Genomic DNA, 18,940 nt, shown 5'->3' on the forward strand with positions numbered 1-18,940 from the left:
CTGAGAGCCCAGGTTCGATTTCTGGTCCGGGAACTAAGATCTCATGAGCTGCGAGGGTGTGGTCGAAAAAAAAAGAAAAGGATTTTTAAATGATGAATGACCTTTGAAAAGCCCTGCTTGTTTGTTTGTTTTAATATTCATTTATTTGCTTGGCTGCACTTGGTGTTAGTAGCAGCACGTGGGATCCAGTGCCCCAAACTGGGGCCCCTGCCCTGGGAGCGTGCACAGTCTTAGCCCCTGGACCCCCAGGGAAGTCCTGCCCTGTGGTTCTAACTGGCATCTCCCAGTGGCTAATGGGGACAGTCCTCCGTCACTCCTCGGGCTACTCTCCTTAGCGGGGTTCCTACCGGGGGAGGTCAGGTCTCCGAGCGACTGGTACCTCCAGCTAGGGGGAGGTGCCTGGCTGGGCCCACCCACTTACTGCTTCTTGGTGGCAGGAAGGAAGCCCACCATCTCCATGGCCTGCTTGAGTCTTTCAAAGTCGTGCTTCAGGTCCTCTCCGTCCTCGATCTTCAAGTTATGCTGAAAAACAAAGTCAGCAGTGCTCTGGGTACTTCTGGGCTGGGGAGGGTGGTGTGTGAGGATGATTTTGGCTGGAACCGCTGGGGCAGGGCCGGGGGGAGGCAGGGAATGAATGGACTCCTTTATGCCGCCCCGCTCTGGGCCTCCTTGGAGCTGGTTTGGGGGCTGGAGAGGGCCAAGGCGGACGGCCTCTGACCCCCTGGCAGAGCGTAAACAGCCCGTGGGGAACACAGGCCGCGTTTGTGGTTGGGGCTCGAGGCTGTTTACCTGGTTGAGGTAGAAATAATCTTCAGGCTGCTTGAGCTGAAATTCCCGACGCTCTTCCTCGCTGACGCCAAGTAACAAATAATAAAACACGTGGTAGTTCCTGTAGGTCAAAATTAGGAGAAAAAAGTTGTTTTTGGAGGCCGAGCGATAGCTACTCTTCAAACCACTACTAATATTGCTTTGGAGACCAGGCCAGGGAGGAAAAAGCACCTCGATTATGTACAAATTGGAGACAATAAGTCGATTCTTATGATCTTTTTTTAAAAAAACAAAAACAAAAAAACCAAACTCCAAAAATCAAACCACGAGCTTCTCCAGTGAATAGATTCCTCAGAGGGTGGGCATCTCTCACTCACTGGCGGACCAGAGATGATGCTAATCTGACCACATTTCAGCAGACACCCAAGCGCCTACTCCAGGAAAAAGCCCCAGGGAGGCACAAAAATAAGCAGGAGGAGGTGGCAAAGCTCACGCTCCTAGGAGATCCATCAGGGCTTCCTGTAGATACTCCCCATCTCAGGACATCTGCTTTTCTCTTTCACAGGGAAGAAGGCGACATCAGGGATCATCAAGGAAATATCCCCCTACCTCTCATCCTTCTCCTGAGAGACCAGGCGAGACTTTTCAAGCAGGTACTTTTCGACAACCGCTCTGTCATCAAGCAGAAAAAGAAGAACCAAGTGTTACACGCTAATGTTGTTTCCCTGAAGAACAAGAATGATTCATGACTGTGGTAAAGCCAGCTGCAAATTAACAACCTTGGACCCAAGGTAAACACAGGGACAAAAGGGTGATAGCTCGAGTGTCGTAAACAAGCAACCTAAATGTCGTAAATACGATTTCATTCTTAAGGTAAATGCTATTGTCGTAAATCCACCTCACCCTACTACTACAATCTATAAAAATAAGGGTCCTGGGCTGGCCACTTCTGCCCTCCACACCGGATGTGGGCTGACAGTTGTATGGAAGCCCAACCTGGCATCACTCGGGATGGCCCCCCAGGCTGCAGGAACTGAAATGATTAGACCCATTCCTCCCGAATAACACCGGAAAGGCGAACCCTGCTTCCATCATCTCCCCAGCCATGAAGTGTTTCTCCAGTTGAAAATCGATACACAAGGTAATGGATTCACTTTTCTATTCTTCTTAAAACAGCTTTACTGATGATTGACATATGATCAACTATACATACTCAAAAGCATGCACCCAGATGAGTTTTTCACTGGGTCCTTCCATAATCTCTTTGCAATTTTCGAAACCAGCTTTAGCAAGTATAGCTGATGCACAACAGATATAACGTGTACGACTGCATGAGCTGTGACACACGCGAATCCCTGACAGCCCACCACCGTGACCGAGACAACGAACACGTCCTTAATCCCGAGCAGACTCTTGGGGCCTCTGTCACTCCTCCCTGCCATCCACCCCCGAGCAGCCACGGACCAACCCCGCTGAAGATTACTTTGGATTTTCTAGAATTACAAAAAACTCAAAAAACCAAAACACTCATTTAGTATGTATAGTTATCTCTCGAATAACACAAGTTTGAACTGTGGATCCACTGATAGGTAGATATTTTTTTCAATAGCAAATGCTGAAGTCCTACATGATCTGCGGTTGGGTGAATCCACGGATGCCGAACCACAGATATGAAGGAACTGGGGAACTGGAGGAACCTCGGATATACAGGGCTGACTCGAAGCCATCTGCAGATTTCTGACTAACCCCTGCGTTGTACAAGGGTCAGCTGGATACTGAATCTGCCTTCTTTCACTCAACTCAATGGTTCTGAGATTCAGCCACTTGGGAGCATGCATCAGAACTTCATTCTTCTTCATGGCTAAGTAAGGGCTTCCCAGGTGGCTCAGTAGTAGAGAATCTGCCTGTCAATGCAGGAGGCGTGGGTTCAATCCCTGGGTGAGGAAGATCCCCTGGAGGAGGAAATGGCAACCCACTCCAGTATTCTTGCCTGAAGAATCCCATGGACAGAGAAGGCTGGTAGATTATCCATGGGGTGGAAAAGACTCAGACATGACTGAGCACATTGGCACAATAGTCTACATGTCTGCTGCTGCTGAGTCACTTCAGTCCTGTCTGACTCTGTGCGACCCCAGAGACAGCAGCCCACCAGGCTCCCCCGTCCCTGGGATTCTCCAGGCGAGAACACTGGAGTGGGTTGCCATTTCCTTCTCCAGTGCATGAAAGTGAAAAGTGAAAGGAAGTCGCTCAGTCGTGTCTGACTCTTAGCGACCCCATGGACTGCAGCCCACCAGGCTCCTCCGTCCCTGGGATTTTCCAGGCGAGAGTACTGGAGTGGGGTGCCACTGCCTTCTCCGTGTCTACATGTCTAGATACACATTTTGTTTATCTGTTTATCACTTGATGGACGTGTGCTGGGCCCGGGTCCCTGAGGCTGTGTCGGTCCTGGGGTAGGAATGAGGTACTCACACAGCCACACCCTCAATGCTAATAGAGACTTCAGACATTTCTTGGAGCTCTACTGCGAGGTTCTAGGCACTGGGATTTCTGAGTATTGCTCAGAGTACTGAGATTAAGTTGAGATTAAATACACTGGATTTGAATGCCCTCCGGGAGGGGCACTGTGGCTCCCACTGATGGAGAAGGCGCTAACGTGCTGTCCAGGACCTCACAGGAGGGGGGTGGCCTGGTGGGGACCTGACTCTCATGGGATCCTCTATCACCAGGTATGTGAGCTGCACGGCTCTGCAGGTCACCCTCATCCTGTGATACAGAAGAGGGAGCTGGGGGTTAGGGCCCTGGTCCCAGGCCTGCTGAATGCTTCCAGACTGTCTCCAGGACGGCAGTCTTCCGGCTGCAGCCTTGCGCAAGCGCACACACAAGCTGAATGGATGCCTGCGCACACCCCCCCGCACGGGGTGGGTTTCCAAAGGCTCAGCACGCGCGTGTCCTCTCTTCTTTCAAACTCCTATTTTCTTCCACTCCCTCCTCTGACCAGTAACTTGTAGTTCTCAGCAGTTTTGTTTTCCTGGGCAGGAAGGCTGCCTCTGGTCCTAGACTCACGTTTCCACCTCAGTCTGCGGCCAATTCTCCATGCTGTCTCGCCACATGGGCAAGGACAGTGACCCCGCAAGGGCACCCAGCTGTCATCTGACAGGCCACAGCCTTCGGTGATTGCTCGTGAAGCCTGGGCCCCTACAGGGGTGATCTTGCACACAGCCAGGGATCCCCTCCGTACTGAGCCCTTGAGCCCACAGGAACACGAGGCCTTGCAAATTGGGGAACTGGGGGGAGGGGTGGACTGCCCTTGAACCTTGGCCTTGTCGGGAAGCGGCATCGAAAAGTGTCACCTGCCCAAAAGCAGAACCAGGTCTGGGCCTGCTCCCTGCAAGCTGGTGGCAGCCACTCCCTGGACGGGAAGTGCACGTCCTTCCACCCAGCGTGGGCAGGCCACCGTCAAGGGCTGAGGCAGGACCTCCTTTCCTGAATCCGAGGCCACAGACAGGATGCTGCAGCTGATGTGTGAGATCCAGTGGCCCAGGACTACAGCTGCCCTGAGCCTGCCAAGAGCCGAGATGTGCGGGGCAGGCTGGCTGCTTCGCCGAGGGCCAGCCCTGCTATGTGCTGGGCCAAACGGTGGCTCCCAGAAGACACGTCCACCTGGAACGTGTGACTGTGACTCTGAAAAAACACTTTTGCAGATGAAATTAAGTGAAGGACCTGGAGATGGGGTTTCCTTGGGGGCTCAGCCGGTAAAGAATCTGCCTGCAGTGGGGGAGACCCGGGTTCGATCCTTGGATGGGAAAGATCTTCTGGAGAAGGGAATGGCAACCCACTGCAGTATTCTTGCCTGGGAAACCCCAGGGACAGAAGAGCCAGGCATGCTACCGTCCACAGGGTCGCAAGAGTTGGACACAACTGAGCAGCTAACACTCTCACCTTATTTTTCTATAGATGAGATCCTCCTCCATGGTCCAGAGGGGCCCTAAATCCAGAGACAAGTATCCCAGAAGACAGAGGAGGAGATCATAGAGAAATTCAGGGGAGAAGACCGCATGGAGACTGGAGCAAATACTGGGGTGATGGGGCTATGAGCCAAGGGTACCTGGGGCCCCCGGAAGCTGGAAGGGGCCAGGAGGGATCCTCGCCTAGAGCCCCTGGAGGGAGCATGGCCCTTCCCACACCTTGATCTTGGACTTCTGGCCTCCAGAACCACGAGAGAATAATTGTTTTGTGCTCTTATTGCTGTGTGCTGACCGGTCTGTGATACTCTGTTTCAGCAGCCACGGGACATGAAATGGAGAGCACGGGAAGGACTGATCTGGGGGGAGAAGAGGGGCATCGAGGACCCCACTGGCAGCAAAGGCTCCGGCTTCTGGCCTGCAGAGCCAGTCCGGGACCCAGGAAAACGTGAGGCAGCCTCTGGGTGTCTCTGCTCCCAAGGGAACCGCTGGAACGAGAAACAGTTGGTTTCTGCGTCTTCTACTTAGTAAGATACCATGGGCTTCCCCTGCTAGTCAGAGGCTCTGCAATGTGGCAGATACAATATGGACCCATGGGAGAAAACCAGATTTAAAATAAGGAGTGAGGGGGAATTCCCTGGAAGTCCACCGGTTAGGACTCTGTGATTTCACTGCTGTGGCCCAGGTTCGACCCCTGGGTGGGGAATGAAGATCCCATAAGCCTCAAAGCACAGAAGAGCGGGACAGAATAGAATAAAATAGAGTGAGGGTCTTTCTGGAGAAAGGGCTGAAACCTGCGGGGCAAGTGGGGGCAGGAGAGTGGTTCTGCGCATGCAGAGACCACGCTGGGCCCAGCGGCAGTTGGGAAGGGACTACTGGACGGCCCATGGAAGGCGGGGGCCATGGGGAGACCTGCCCACTCTTGAGTGTCCCTGAGGGGCTGAGGGGCCAGAGGAGATGTTGCCTTCAGCGAGGGTCTCTCTCCCTACATCACTTAAGAGCCTGGGCAGACGGAAAAAGGAAAGAAGCCAGAGGCTGAAGGATTTGGGAAGGAAACATTTCTGTCCTTGTCTTGAACCTGCACCATCAACTGAGATGATCATCAGTCAGGTTTAGGTTTATTTTTTTTGCCACGCCATGAGGCAAGTAGGATCTTAGTTCCCTGACTGGGGACTGGACCTGTCCCCCTGCAGTGGAAGCACAGAGTCGTAAAACCACTGGACCAGTGGGGAAGTCCCAGTCAGATTTAGATGGACAGAAGAACCCGGGTATTTTGAAATCAATCCTCCTGGAGGACCTCTGCCTTCCTGAAACACATGAGCCTTCGCGCAGCCTCTATGGGCCTGTTGCTTGGATCTCCCCGCATCTAACATTTAAGGATTCTTATTCTACTGCTTAGAGCATCACCTGGAGCCTTTGCAAATCCCACCGCCACTGTGGACCCTCACACCAGAATGTGGAGCGGGAAGGGTTCCTTTAAGTCACCAGCCAATGGACTGTGCCGAAATGTCTTTTTTTTTCCCCCACTGTGAAATAGTTTATGGCTCATAAGACCTTTGCATGTTAAACAAAAATCCAAAACACTATGCAGTATTAAGTCGCAATTATATTTTTTTAACTACTTGAAACTACCCAGAACATACATCTTAAGAGGAAAAAAATCCTACAGTATCAACCGCGGAAATCACAGTATGACCAAATAGATAATTCCTTGTAACATTAACTCATTGCATAAGGCTGCCAGGTATTTTTATTAGCATAACACTGTACAGACTACAAATAAACACAATTTCTTTTTCGTTTTTTGGGAACACAATTTCAAAGTTGCACATTTAGTTGAAGTAACTGTACCTTCACGTAAGGAACTCACATTTCTGGCACAAAATGTAAATCTGTTTTAACTTCCGCCTGGCAGTCAACTTCACAATCCAGCTACCACCTATGAACTCATTTGTCTCCTCATCCGCCTAGCCATCCAAACCACCCATCAGTCTATATACTCATTTATGAATCCATCCATCTACCAATGATCCCATCCATCCATCCACGAATCAAACCACCCCTCCATCCTTCTATCTGTTCATCCATGAACCTACCCACTCATCATCCATCCATGCATCTACCCACCCATCCATGAGCCTACTATCCATCGATCAATCTATCCATCCATCCATGAACCTACCCATCCAAATCCATCAGTCCACATATCCATCCTCTCATTTATTCTCCACCAGTGAGTCCATCCATCCACCCGTGAATCTACACGCCCATCCATCATCCATCATCCATCCATCCATCCATGAATCTACGCACCCACCCTTCTATCCATCCATCCGTGAATCTACCCATCCATCATCCATCCATCCATCCACCCGTGAATCTACACATCCATCATCCATCCATCTAAAAAGCTACCCATCCATTTTTCTGGCCATCCATCCATGAACCTGCTACCCATCCATCATCCATCCATCACCCACCCATCCATGAACCTGCTACCCATCCATCATCCATGAACCTACCCAACCATCACCCACCCATCTATGAATCTACCCATCCTTCCATCCACCCACCCACCCTGGAATCCATCCATCGGTCTAGGTCCCGCCCATCCCTCCCTCCATCCCACTCACCCACCTACTTTCAGCACAACTGGACAACTGCCTTACTTCGCTACCTAGCATCATGTCTCCTTCCAGCTAAAGGGGCACATTTGGCAAATGCCAGAGTCCACATCAACTCTTCCTAGACCCGTGGAATCAGAAACATCAAGATCAGGAAATAGGTTGGTGGGCCCTCGCCTGCTCTTGACAAATCCCATCATGCTAGGAACTCTAGCTCATGGTACTTAACTTCGTGGGTGCCTCAATGCCCTAGGCGATGCCCCGTGGCAGGTAGGTTTGGTTATGAAGGTGCCGCCCTCCTCCCCCACCCACGCTTCCTGCCACCTCTCAGACTTTCATATCAATGACTAAAAATCATACTCGTTTCCCTTCATGATTCACAAATGCCTGCAAGATCATGACTTCAGCATTCAGTTCCCTGCTGACCCAGTCCTGGGTCCCCGCTGCAGGGAAGCCCAGGACCCCAGACCAACGGTGGAGTGCAGAGCGTGGGCACCAGCTGACTTACCCTCTCACGATGCCGCTCTCCAGGTAGTTGACCTGGATGAATTTCCCAAATCGGCTGGAATTGTTGTTGTGAGCTGTTTTAGCATTTCCAAAAGCCTGCGAGGAAAACAAAAGCAGGTTTTCAGACTGTGAGGATGAAATTTCTACAGGCCTCAGCCTGGAGGCTCCCTCAGGGTGTTGTGGACCATGGTTCACTGGAAGCCACTCACAGACTCCAGGTGACGCCTGGAAAACACACAGGTAGGCAGCCCAGCGCGTCCCAAGTGTGTGTGCGCACGCTCAGTCGCGCCTGACTTCTTTGAGTCCCCATGGACTGTACCCACCAGACTCCTCTGTCCATGGGATTCTTCAGGCAAGAGTACTGGAGCGGGTTGTCATTTCCTCCTCCGAGGGACCTGCCCGACACAGGGATCGAACCCACGTCTCCTGCGGCTCCCACACTGGCAGGCAGATTCTTTACCACTGAGCCACAGGGGCTTCCGACACATCTTAGGGGCTTGCTCTTCACCTCTGTGTTGAGGCGTAGGAGGGGCTCAAGTTCTAAGTCCTGGACACTGGAAACACCAGTCGTAGGAATTTTTTTTTCAGTAATAACTGTTCACGTAGCAAACTCTGGCCTGTGGTCAAATCCAGTCTACTGTATGTTTTTGTACTGCCTGTAAGCCAAGAGTGGTTTTTACATTTGTAAATGGTTTAAAAAAAAACCCAAAAAACCCAAGAAAAGTAATATTTCCTGCCATGTAAAAATCCTATTCAAGTTTCAGCATCCACAAATGAAGTGTCCTGGCACACAGCCAGGCCTGTTCATTTATCGACCACCTACCACTGTCTTTGTGCTGTGATGGTGGGGAGCTATGACAGAGACCATCTGGCCTGCAAAGCCAGAAAATATTTACTATCCAGAATATTTATTTTCCAGAAGGAGTTTGCTGGGCCCTGGGTTGATACCAGCTCCAGGCCAGCCGCCAGCCTGCTTGTGAGGAAGCAGACATGGGGACTCATCCTCTCCTGGAGGGTCTTGCAATACCATGGCATGACAAGCTGGTTGACAGCAATTTTTTAAAAAAAAAAATTAGGGTCAGAATGACATAACATAAAACTAAGTTCCAAAAGTGAACACTTCAGTGGCACGCAGTACATTCACAACGCTGTCCAACCATCACCTCTGTTTAGTTCCAGAACACTTCTATCTTCCCAAAAGGAGACCCATCCTCCTCAGCAGTTACTCCCCAGCCCCTGGTAACCACCAATCTGCTTTCTGTCTCTCGGGATTTATTTGCCTGGTCTGGACATTTCACATTAAGTGGGGGCACACACTAGGTGGCCTTTCATGTCTGGCTTCTTTCACTCAGCATGATGCTTCTGGGGTCCAACCTCATCATGGTGTGAATTAGGGCTTCATTCCCAAGACAGAGAGGAAGTGTGCGCAGTGCTCAGAGCCCATGGCTTGGCAGTGCCCCCCGGGGTCTCCCACGTGACCACCATCCAGATGAAAATAAGAGAACACCCTCTGTCCCTTACTCAGGTTCCTGGTGTTACCTCTTTCCCACATGGTACCCAGATAAGGGGAGGGCTCGGTGGAATCTTGGGGGAACTTGGGGCAGGAGAAGTACCTGGGCAGTGGTGGTCCCTGTTTCAGGGAGTGACAGGCCGAAAGAAGTGAGGGTGGTGAGGCTGGGCAGAGGAGGGAAGAGAGGCAGAGATGGGATAGGGGCAGGGGTGTCGCACGAGGAAAGGGAAGCTTGGCAATAGCGAAAAAGGTTATCAGGCTCACGCTGTTCCCTTTTGAGGAGGCTGAGCCCAGCAGGAAGGCCACAGCTGGGAGGAGGTGGGAAGGCCACTGCCAAGGTCTGCTGTCGGGTGGGGGACAAGGGCAGGGTGGAGAGAGGTGGCCAGGCTCTCAGGGAGACACCGAGAGGAGTTCGGATTTTCTCCAAGCGCTCAACTGGCAGGCAGCATGGATGCAGGTCAATCTCTGAGGAGCTTCCGACTCGATGCCTGGAGGCAGAAGCCCCATCAAAAAGCATCTGCTGGAAGGCCAGGGACACTTCCTCAGAAAACAGCTCCATTCAGTGGAGCTTGCGATCCAGGCAGCAGCCCCCGCTGGGCTCATGCACCGGTCATGCTCCCGGATGACGAGGTCACGGGATGCGTGACTTCCTGCCCCTGCTGCCCCTGGGGCTCCAGACCCCAGAACCGGGCCTCGCTGTAGAACCTGAACCAACCGCCAGACTGCCAAGCAGGGGACAAGTGACTGAGGGAGAGGAGGTCCCAGGGAGGAAACCAGGCCCAGTTGTAAAGGGGGTACCTTCAGGGCTCAGACAGTAAAGAATCTGCCTGCAATTCAGGAGACCAGGGTTCAGTCCCTGGGTCGGGAAGATCCCCTAGCTGAGGGAATGGCAACCCACTCCAGTCTTCTTGCCTGGAAAATTCCATGGTCAGAGGAGCCTGGCGGCCTACACACCACGGGGTCCCCAAGAGTCGGACACGACTGAGACTAACTTGCAGGGGAGGGGAGGGGTCTTCACCTAGCCATGTGGTGGTGGAATCTAGCCTGACGAGGTGCTTTCCGAGTCACACAGCGGCCACAGAGCCCCCTTCTCTTCTTCACAGGGTCTGGATGTGCGTGACTGAGCTCTAGGCCAGTTGCTGGGGCCCGGGCCTCCATCTACTCTGCCCTCCCGAGTGTCTGTGGAACCCAGTGCAGGGTTCCCGGCCTCAGCGCTGCTGACACTCGGGGAGCGATCACTCTCCGGGGTAGGGCTGTCCTGTGCACTGCAGGGTATCGAGCCCATCCCTGGTCTCTACCTGCCAGAGGCCGGCAGCATGTGGGACAACCCGAGAAGTCCCCGCAGGGACTTGCCTGCTGGTCCAGGAGTTAAGCATCTGCCTTGCACTGCAAGGGGCGCGGGGTTAATCCCCAGCTGGGGATCTGAGACCCCACATGCCTCAGAGCAACTAAGCCTGTACCCTGCGACTACGGAGCCTGAGGGCTCTGGAGCCTCCGTGCCACAACTACGGCAGCCCAAGTGCACAACTACGGAGTCCGTGTGCCACAATGAAAGGTTCCACATGGTGCAGCTGAGACCTGATTTGTTGCTCAGTTGCTAAGTCGTGTCTGACTCTTTGCGACCCCATGGACTGCAGCACACCAGACCTCCCTGTCCTTCACTATCTCCTGGAACTTGCTCAGATTCAAGTCCATCGAGACGGTGATGCTATCTAATCATCTCATCCTCTGCCGTGATGCAGTCAAATAAATAAGAGAAGTCCCCAGCGACAGCTGCATTGCTGGGGATTGAGAAGCACAGACGAAGGTAAAAGGTGTTTGTAGGAGCAGGTTGTCTGGGGCTCCTTCCTGTAATAAAGGCCCCCATGTGTGCTGCAGGCCCTGATGGGCCCCCTGGTGAAGAAAACTGTCTATCCAGGTTTTAATCTCCTGTTTCCCTTATGTTCAGCCTTTGGGGTAAACCCCACGGGCTCTTGAGCCACGGCTCTGGGAAAAGCAGACGGCAGATCTATCTCCTCCTTTCCCTCCAGACCCTGCAGGGTGGTGTCTGAGCTGAGGACAGGCCTGCTTTGTGATAAAATGAGCTCCCACGAGCGAGCATGCAAAGTGCTGCCTGTCCTAACTACAAACAGATGGCGAGGGGGGTGCCTGACCCCAAGTGACACCCCTCCAGGGGCAAGTCCTGTATCGCTGCGGTGGCTGGGTTCAAGGCCTGCCACAGAGACACCCCAGAAATGCACATTTCCACCCAGAGGAGCCACGGTGGTCCCTTATGAATGTCGGACACGTCTCTGGTGAGTTTTAAGGAAACATCCAGGCCCAGCATCCTGGGGACCAGAGGGGATGTCTTTGGGACCGGCTCTCTGGTTCTGCGATTACCAGCGCGGTGACCTCATGCGTCTGGTATGCGGTCTCAACACACTGCGACTTTTCAAAGCTGATCTAAAAATATCCGGTTGGTGCTATTATACGTCCGTTGGAGGAGGAGGAGGAAATGCTGGCCTGGCACCCGAAGCGAGGGGAGCTATTGTGTAGCTGTTCCCGGGCCGGCCAGGGGTATGCAAGGCCTCCAAGCACAAGGGTGGTTGGTGTGCCCGGTGGATCATGTGGGGCTGGAGATAAAGGGGAGGGAGGAAGTGGGACCCGGGTGCCAGCAGTGATGCGATGTGAGCTGGCTCTGGGGCGGGGGAGGCCACAAGCTCGTGCTATCTTCCCGGCATGCCAGACGATCCACAGCCCTGGCAAAACGCTACTTGGGAGAGGACTCTACTTTCTCAGAAATGCTGTTTCCCTTCCCTTTATAAAATAAAAGACATGTTTCTCTTTCCTTGTTTTCCTCCCTTATGTCTTTTCTTTTGGCCATGCCGTGCTGCATGTGGGATCTTAGTTCCCTGACCAGGGATTGAACCCATGCCCCCCTGTGTTGGGGGTGTGGAGTCTTAACCGCTGGACGTGTTTCTAATATAAAGTATATGCTTTGAAAAAAACATATGGAACCATGCTAAAAGTTTATCCAATAAAAGGGAAAAAAACCATAAAGAGAGGATCCATTAATCCAACCCCACCTCCAGCCACGGTTTCTAGGTTTAAATGAACGAAGCAGGAGTGCCCTGGCCTTCTCTGACCTTCTCTGACCTTCTGCTCCCCAGGCAGCCACCTCCACCCCGGCCAGGGATGCTGTCAGCTGGGGGAAGTCTGGCTGTCTTCTAACTGCTCTTGTCTGTGAGGTTCTTCTGTGAGACTCAAAAAGGTTTTATTAATTTTTTTTTCTTCTAAATTTTTGGCTGTGCTGCTCAGCATGTGGGATCTTATTAACAGCTCCCCGACCAGGGATTGAACATATGACCCCTGCAGTTGGAAGTATGGAGTCTTAACCACTGGACTGTCAGGGAAATGCCTGAATGAGGATTTTTAAACCAAAGATATTCAAGATTGAGCAGCCTACGTAGCCAGAAATTTCTAGAAAGTGCGCTGGCTATCTCAAGAGGGTGGGTCTTCTCTCTGTTGGAATGCATGGTCAATATTTTAGGAAGAATGGCGATGTAACATTAAGTAATTGCCTGTGGTATGTGCCAGCCACATGTCAGGCTTGCTACAGGCTTGTGCCTTTTTCTTTTGCTTGAATTCCTCTAAGGGACAGACCTGGCCTTCCCCGTTCCTGATGAGGACGCAGGAGCAGAGAGGTCAGCTGACCTCCTTGAAGTCCAAGAACAGGTGGGTGACGTGGCTGTGGGCTGGAACCCAGGGCCTCTACTGTGAGTCCACCCCCTGGCTGTTGCCCCTCAGACCCTGGTCCAGACTGGTTCTTGGTGCTGGGAGCCAGGCAAATCGACCCGGGGCTTTTTAGGGTGTCTGCCTGCCCTGGCTCAAGACGCCTCACCCAAAGTCTGGCAACCAGGCAGGCAGATGCCCCAGCCCCAAGCTCACACCTGGCCTCTGTACATCCCACACAAAAACCAGACAAGCTTCAACGGATTGCATTAGGCAAACAATGTTTTGCTTTCAGATTTCAAAAGTGAAAAGCCCCATGGAATGAGGTCACCAAGGCAAGCGTGCTTGCTATCTCCTGTGTTGATAGGTGAGTCTCAAGTCGGGGGTGGGGGGTCGGGGTGGGGGAAGGATTTCTCCTGGAGAGTTCTCCAGCCTCACCCTTGCAGGGTGGTGGTCCTTCCAGCTAAGTAGAGGTGGCCTGAAAATGGTAACTCCATTGCCCCCCAGGTATACCCATGACTGTCTTCAATCGCTGTAGTGAATTCATCTTGTGTGGGGCTGGCTTTCTGTTTCCTGATCTAGCCATGGGGACCCCTCCCTTGGCCCCTTCCCAAGTGTATGTGGTGCTTATATATACGTGGTTTCATTTATTCATTTGACAACAATGTACTGGTTGGTGGCCGTGTGCCTGGCACCATTCTAGTCTCAGAGATCCCCTCCCTGGTGGGGCTCCGACAGGGACATTCCGCACGTTAACCTTGACCGTGGCTGGGACATCACCGCCTCTGGACTTCCTGGAGGCTGCCCACTGCCTCCCATGACCTTGACGTTGCCCTGCCCCTTGCAATGCCAGGTCAGGGCAGAGCCTCTGTTCCCCACCCTGAGACCACGAGCCACTCCACACAGGATTTCCAAATCTTGTGTCTAGTCCAGGTCACACACCAAGACAGAGGAGTGACCGGTGGCGCCAGGAGAGGCTGTGAACGGTAAGACAACTCCAGTAAACACTAGGCTACCGTGAAGCCCAGAGGCGGGGCTGGAAGACAGCCTGGCTTCCACTAGCCCTCTTGTTATAGCCGTGGCTGGGGTTGCAGAGAGCAACACCCGAGAGTGACCGGGACCTAGCCCTGGAACTCCAGTTGTTTTCCCAAGTGCTCTCCAAGTTCCAGGTGTAACTTTCTACGTGGTCCTATCTGTCTGGGGACACAAGCGACCATCACGTCCGCAGGAGACCTGGGAGGCGTCCCACGGCCCCTGGCCCCGGGGGCCCAGGAAATGTGCTCGGCTGAGTCTACTGAGCAAACAGCCCCCCCGGGGGGGGGCAACCAGTCAGCCTGGGGGTTTCCTGTGTGGAAATGCTGGGAAAATAACGCCCCCGGGTGTGTCCAGGGTGAAGGGCTACCTCTGGTGAGCAGCCCAGGAGAACAGTTCCACGTCGACAGGGAATTCCAGCGGGTCCTTGTGGTCCCGGGCTGGGGGGCTGCGCCAAGAGGGACAAATTAGTTTGCTGCTCATGAGTTTCAAGTTCCTCTTCTGTAAAACGAAGGGGTAAACCCCTGCCTTCTCAGATCGTTCGAGGACGAAAGGTGACCCTCTGTGTGAACCAGGGGCGGGCCAACCTGTCCTGTGAAGGGCCAGCTAGTAAGTATTTGGGGTTGCCGGTGGAGCGTGAAGCAGTCACAGATGACCTGTACACAAATGCGCGTGGCCACGGGGAGGATGCCTATGTAATGCCCAGGAATGGGTGGGGGGTCAGGCTGAGACATGGACCTCCACCAGGGTCAGCAAATTATGGCCAGCCACCTGTTTCTGTGTGGTGTGCGAGCTAAAAATGGCAGTCTTTTTTTTTTTTTTTTGCCACACTGCTTGGCGTGTGGGATCTTAGTTCCCCGACCAGGGAGTGAACCTGTGCCCGCAGCACTGGAGGTGTCAAGTCTTAACCACTGGATAGCCAGGTAAGCCCCAGATGTTACTTGAAAAAATCAAAACAGTGCGTCCCCACACATGAAAGTGACAGGAAATCCCACTTTCAACAGCCATGAGTAAGGCTCTGCCGGCGCCCAGTCCTGTCCGTTTACAGGCAGTCTGTCTGCTTCTGGACTGTGGCAGGGTTGAGCTGTGGTGGGGGACTGCTCCGGCAGAGAAAGCACTGACACCTGGACCCTTTACAGGAAAGGTGTGTCAGCCTCTGTACTAGGGGCTCTTGGGTAAATGCCTCCTTCTTCCAAAAGGGGCCAGGGCAGTGCTGAGGCAGGGAGAGGACGTCAACACTCTGACATGCAAGATGCTCATGAGAGGGCCCGAGTCGCCTAAGCTGACTGGTTTCCTTGCAGAGACGTGGCAAGGACACAGAGAAGTGGCACCAGGAAGTACGGAGGGCAGGAGGGGCCAGCGGAGTCACAGGCTCAGAGGGGCTGCGTGGGAGGGGACAGACAAGCCTGCTCCTTGAGGATGGGAGCGGATGGGGTGGGAGGTGGGGAAGGAGAAGCATGGCCAATGTGACTCCCACAGCGCTGCTGCTGTGCAGGGAATGGCTGGAGGGAGACGGAGCCAGGGGAGGGGAGGACAGCGGGAGACTTCCCTGGCAGTCTCTACGCCCGGTGCAAAAAGTCGAGGGTTTGATCCCTGGTCTGGGAACTTAGATCCCACGTGCTGTGTGGCACGGCTGGGAAAAGGGATGACAATGGGAAGTGGGTGGCAATGATGGTGAGAGGTGGTGGCTGTGGGGCAGAAGACTGGACGCCCCAGTGACCAGGTCAGCCCACGCAGGTGACAGCTGCAGACTCACTGGGCCTGTGGGTGCAGAGCAGGAAGTAGAGCAATCACCCCCAACCTCATGCTCCTCGACTCACAGATGAGGAAGTGGAGGGTTTTTAGGGCCCGGCTGACACCCAGCTTTAGCTTGGGTTCTGTTCTTTCCCTGTTGCCCACAGGGCTTGGGATACCCAGCAGGCTCCCTCTGGCCAGCTGCCGGCTGCACGGACAGACAGGCAGATGGCAGGTATGTAAAGAGAGCCGAGTGCTGACGGGACATGACGCTGACTCCCGCTCCGTGACCCCAGCTCCTAACAGACGCTGTCACTCTCACCCGGAAGGGCACTGGCTGTCAGCCACAGACGTGAACAGAAACACTGAAAAACACACCAAGGGTTCCTGGGCCCAGCACAAGGCCCTTTGAGAGGGACAGATTCTTACCAGGGGCTGAAGTTTCACGGCGGCTGTGCCAGCGGGTGGGTGGGGGGGAGGGGGAGGTTATGGAATCTTAGGGGAAAAAAAGAAACCAATCATGAAACAAGCTATTGTACTTCGTATTTCACTAAATTTTGGTTTAGGTTATAAATGAAACCATGTGCTAGGTTACCGAAAGAACAAAGAACAAATTAAGCTTTGATGGGGGAGGGTCTTGCTTGGTTCTTACTGCACCAAAAATACTGGTGGAGCTGATGGATTCCCGAGGGCTTGTCTTATCCATCTGACGCTCTTTGGGCTACCCCAGTGGCTCAGACGGTAAAAGAATCTGCCTGCAATGCAGGAGACCTGGGTTTGATCCCTGGGTTGGGCAGATCCCCTGGAGAAGGGAAAAGCAACCCACTCCAGTATGCGTGCCTGGAGAATTCCATGGACACAGGAGCCTGCAGGCTCTAGTCCATGGGGTCACAGAGTCAGACACAACTGAGCAACTAATACTTCACTCTCTGCGATGTACTTGGTTCTTTTTCTCAGGTTTTTGAGTTGGGATGTTAATTCATTTACTTTCATTTATTCCTATTTATGGACATAAAGTATTTATGGCTACGAACTGTCCTGCTGTTACTGATTTAAATACATCCCATGGATTCTGATACTATACGGTTTCAATTAACGGTTTTTAGAATATCTATAGTTTTGATTTACGGGCTCCCCGGATGGCTCAGCAATAGAGAATCTGCCTGCCAATGCAGGAGACACAGGAGATGCAGGTTCGATCCCTGAGTCAGCAAGGTCCCCTAGAGAAGGAAATGGCAACCCACTCCAGTCTCCTTGACTGGGGAATCCCATAGACAGAGGAGCCTGGCGGGCTATAGTGCATAGGGTCGCAATGAGTCAGACACAACTGAGTGACTAAGCTACCACCAATTTTGGTTTAGAGATTCCCCCTTCATCTAAGAGTTAACACAGGTCACTTTTTCTTTATAACAAATTTCCATATGAAAGGGCCTTAAAAATTAATTCCAGTTTTACGGTATTATAAAGAGAACTAACTGATGATGGTACTTCTACTTTTGGAAGCTCTCAGATCCTTTCTCTGCAACTTGACATAGGGATGACTACTTCCACAAATACTCAAGATTTATTCTCATAATGGAGTGAAGGGTTTGTGGCATGGCCAAAAGATCTGCCTAAATGTGAGGTCTGGGCATCTTACAGCCCTGTCTATTTGCTGTCTACTCAAGGAGTCTTCTACTTTTCACTTTCATGCGTTGGAGAAGGACATGGCAACCCACTCCAGTGTTCTTGTCTGGAGAATCCCAGGGACGGGGGAGCCTGGTGGGCTGCTGTCTATGGGGTCACACAGAGTTGGACACGACTGAAGTGACTTAGCAGCAGCAGCAGCAGCAGCAGCAGCAGCAAGGAGCCTTATCTTATGTTTTCATTTATTTCTCCCAGTATCTTTTATAATTTCTGCTTTGTAAAAGCAGCTGCTGTGTTGTGATGCATAGATACTGACAACGATTATATCTCGAGCGTAAACTGAGGATTTTGGCATGATGGTGAATCTTCTTCATTACACAATGTTCAGAGGCCGCAGCTCTCCCTTTTACACATCAAAATTGCAGCTGCGTTCTATCCCGTTTCTATCTGTCTGCTACATCTGTGCCTGTCCCTTCATTTTTAGCTTTCTGAACTACTTTGGTCTGGGTGTGTCTCGTTCATAAAGCATGGAGTGGAACTCCGCCTGGAGAAACCAGCTGAACACTCCCTTTAGGCAGAGTGCACCTATATAAAGTTAGCAACACAATGGACTCGTTCCCTCTGGAAGCTCAGGCTTCCATCCGTGGCTCTCTTTCCCATCTGCTGCTCATGGGTGTGGCTGAGTAACTGGAGGTCAGAGCAATTCTCCGGGTCACTTCTGATGACTTCCTGCAATCATGCACCTTTTGCAAGATTTTTCAACCTCATTTTGCAACTGATTTACTTTGTATTTGTGTGCTGGGATGATCTGGGAAGGAGGACCCACCAGGCCTGGTGGGCTGGAAGGAGTCACACTTAGGCTGAGCTGAGCGGGGGAGGTGTGAGTGGAGGGCTTGTTTTGTAAGTGGGTGGTGGCTCACTATGGAACGTTTCCTTTTAGGATGATGTCTGCTTCCCTGTGCGTGTATGCTAGTCACTCAGCCATGTCCAAGTCTTTTGCAACCCCACGGACAGTAGCCTGCCAGGCTCCTCTGTCTACGGGATTACCCAGGTGAGAATACTGGAGTGGGTTGCCATTTCCTAGTCTAGGGAAAAGGAAATGGCAAATTTCCTTTGCTTCCCTGTATGAATTTCTCTACAAATCAGGACTTCCCTGGTGGCTCAGATGGTAAAGAATCTGCCTGCAATGAGGAAGACCTGGGTTCAATCCCTGGGTCTGGAAGATACCCTGGAGAAGAAGATGGCAACTCACTCCAGTATTCTCCCCTGGAGAATTCTATGGACAGAGGAGCCTGGTGGGCATCCATGGGGTCACAAAGAGTTGGACATGACCAAGCAACTAACATTTTCACAAATCTCAAGCTGCACGGTGCTGCTGCTGAGAGCAGTAAGGACTCTCTTACTACGTTCCATGCAGTAAAACTAAGCTTTTGCCCTTGCGAGGAAAGGTGAGCTCCCAAGGGTGG

The 18,940-nt window shown here is 52.5% G+C and overlaps 1 protein-coding gene and 1 long non-coding RNA gene across 17 annotated transcripts in view; one reads left to right on the forward strand and one right to left on the reverse strand.

Annotated features, from left to right (window-relative positions):
* The window catches only part of MYO9B (myosin IXB), a 106,769-nt gene that overhangs the window by 47,789 nt on the left and 40,040 nt on the right, over positions 1 to 18,940 (reverse strand). For all 16 annotated transcript variants that reach the window (XM_069589125.1, XM_069589120.1, XM_069589129.1 and 13 more), the window contains 4 exons: positions 7,863 to 7,957; positions 1,378 to 1,440; positions 790 to 889; positions 422 to 522 (listed from right to left, as the gene is read on the reverse strand). In XM_069589125.1, coding sequence (XP_069445226.1) covers positions 422 to 522; positions 790 to 889; positions 1,378 to 1,440; positions 7,863 to 7,957 — 359 coding nt within the window. The remainder of the gene's footprint in view (positions 1 to 421; positions 523 to 789; positions 890 to 1,377; positions 1,441 to 7,862; positions 7,958 to 18,940) is intronic.
* On the forward strand, positions 210 to 6,323 carry LOC138440142 (uncharacterized). Its single transcript, XR_011256925.1, has 2 exons — positions 210 to 2,633; positions 4,723 to 6,323. It is a non-coding gene; the product is annotated as an uncharacterized lncRNA (long non-coding RNA).

The sequence above is a fragment of the Ovis canadensis genome, chromosome 5, assembly GCF_042477335.2.
Source record: "Ovis canadensis isolate MfBH-ARS-UI-01 breed Bighorn chromosome 5, ARS-UI_OviCan_v2, whole genome shotgun sequence".
In the NCBI taxonomy this organism is placed as follows: Eukaryota; Metazoa; Chordata; class Mammalia; order Artiodactyla; family Bovidae; genus Ovis; species Ovis canadensis.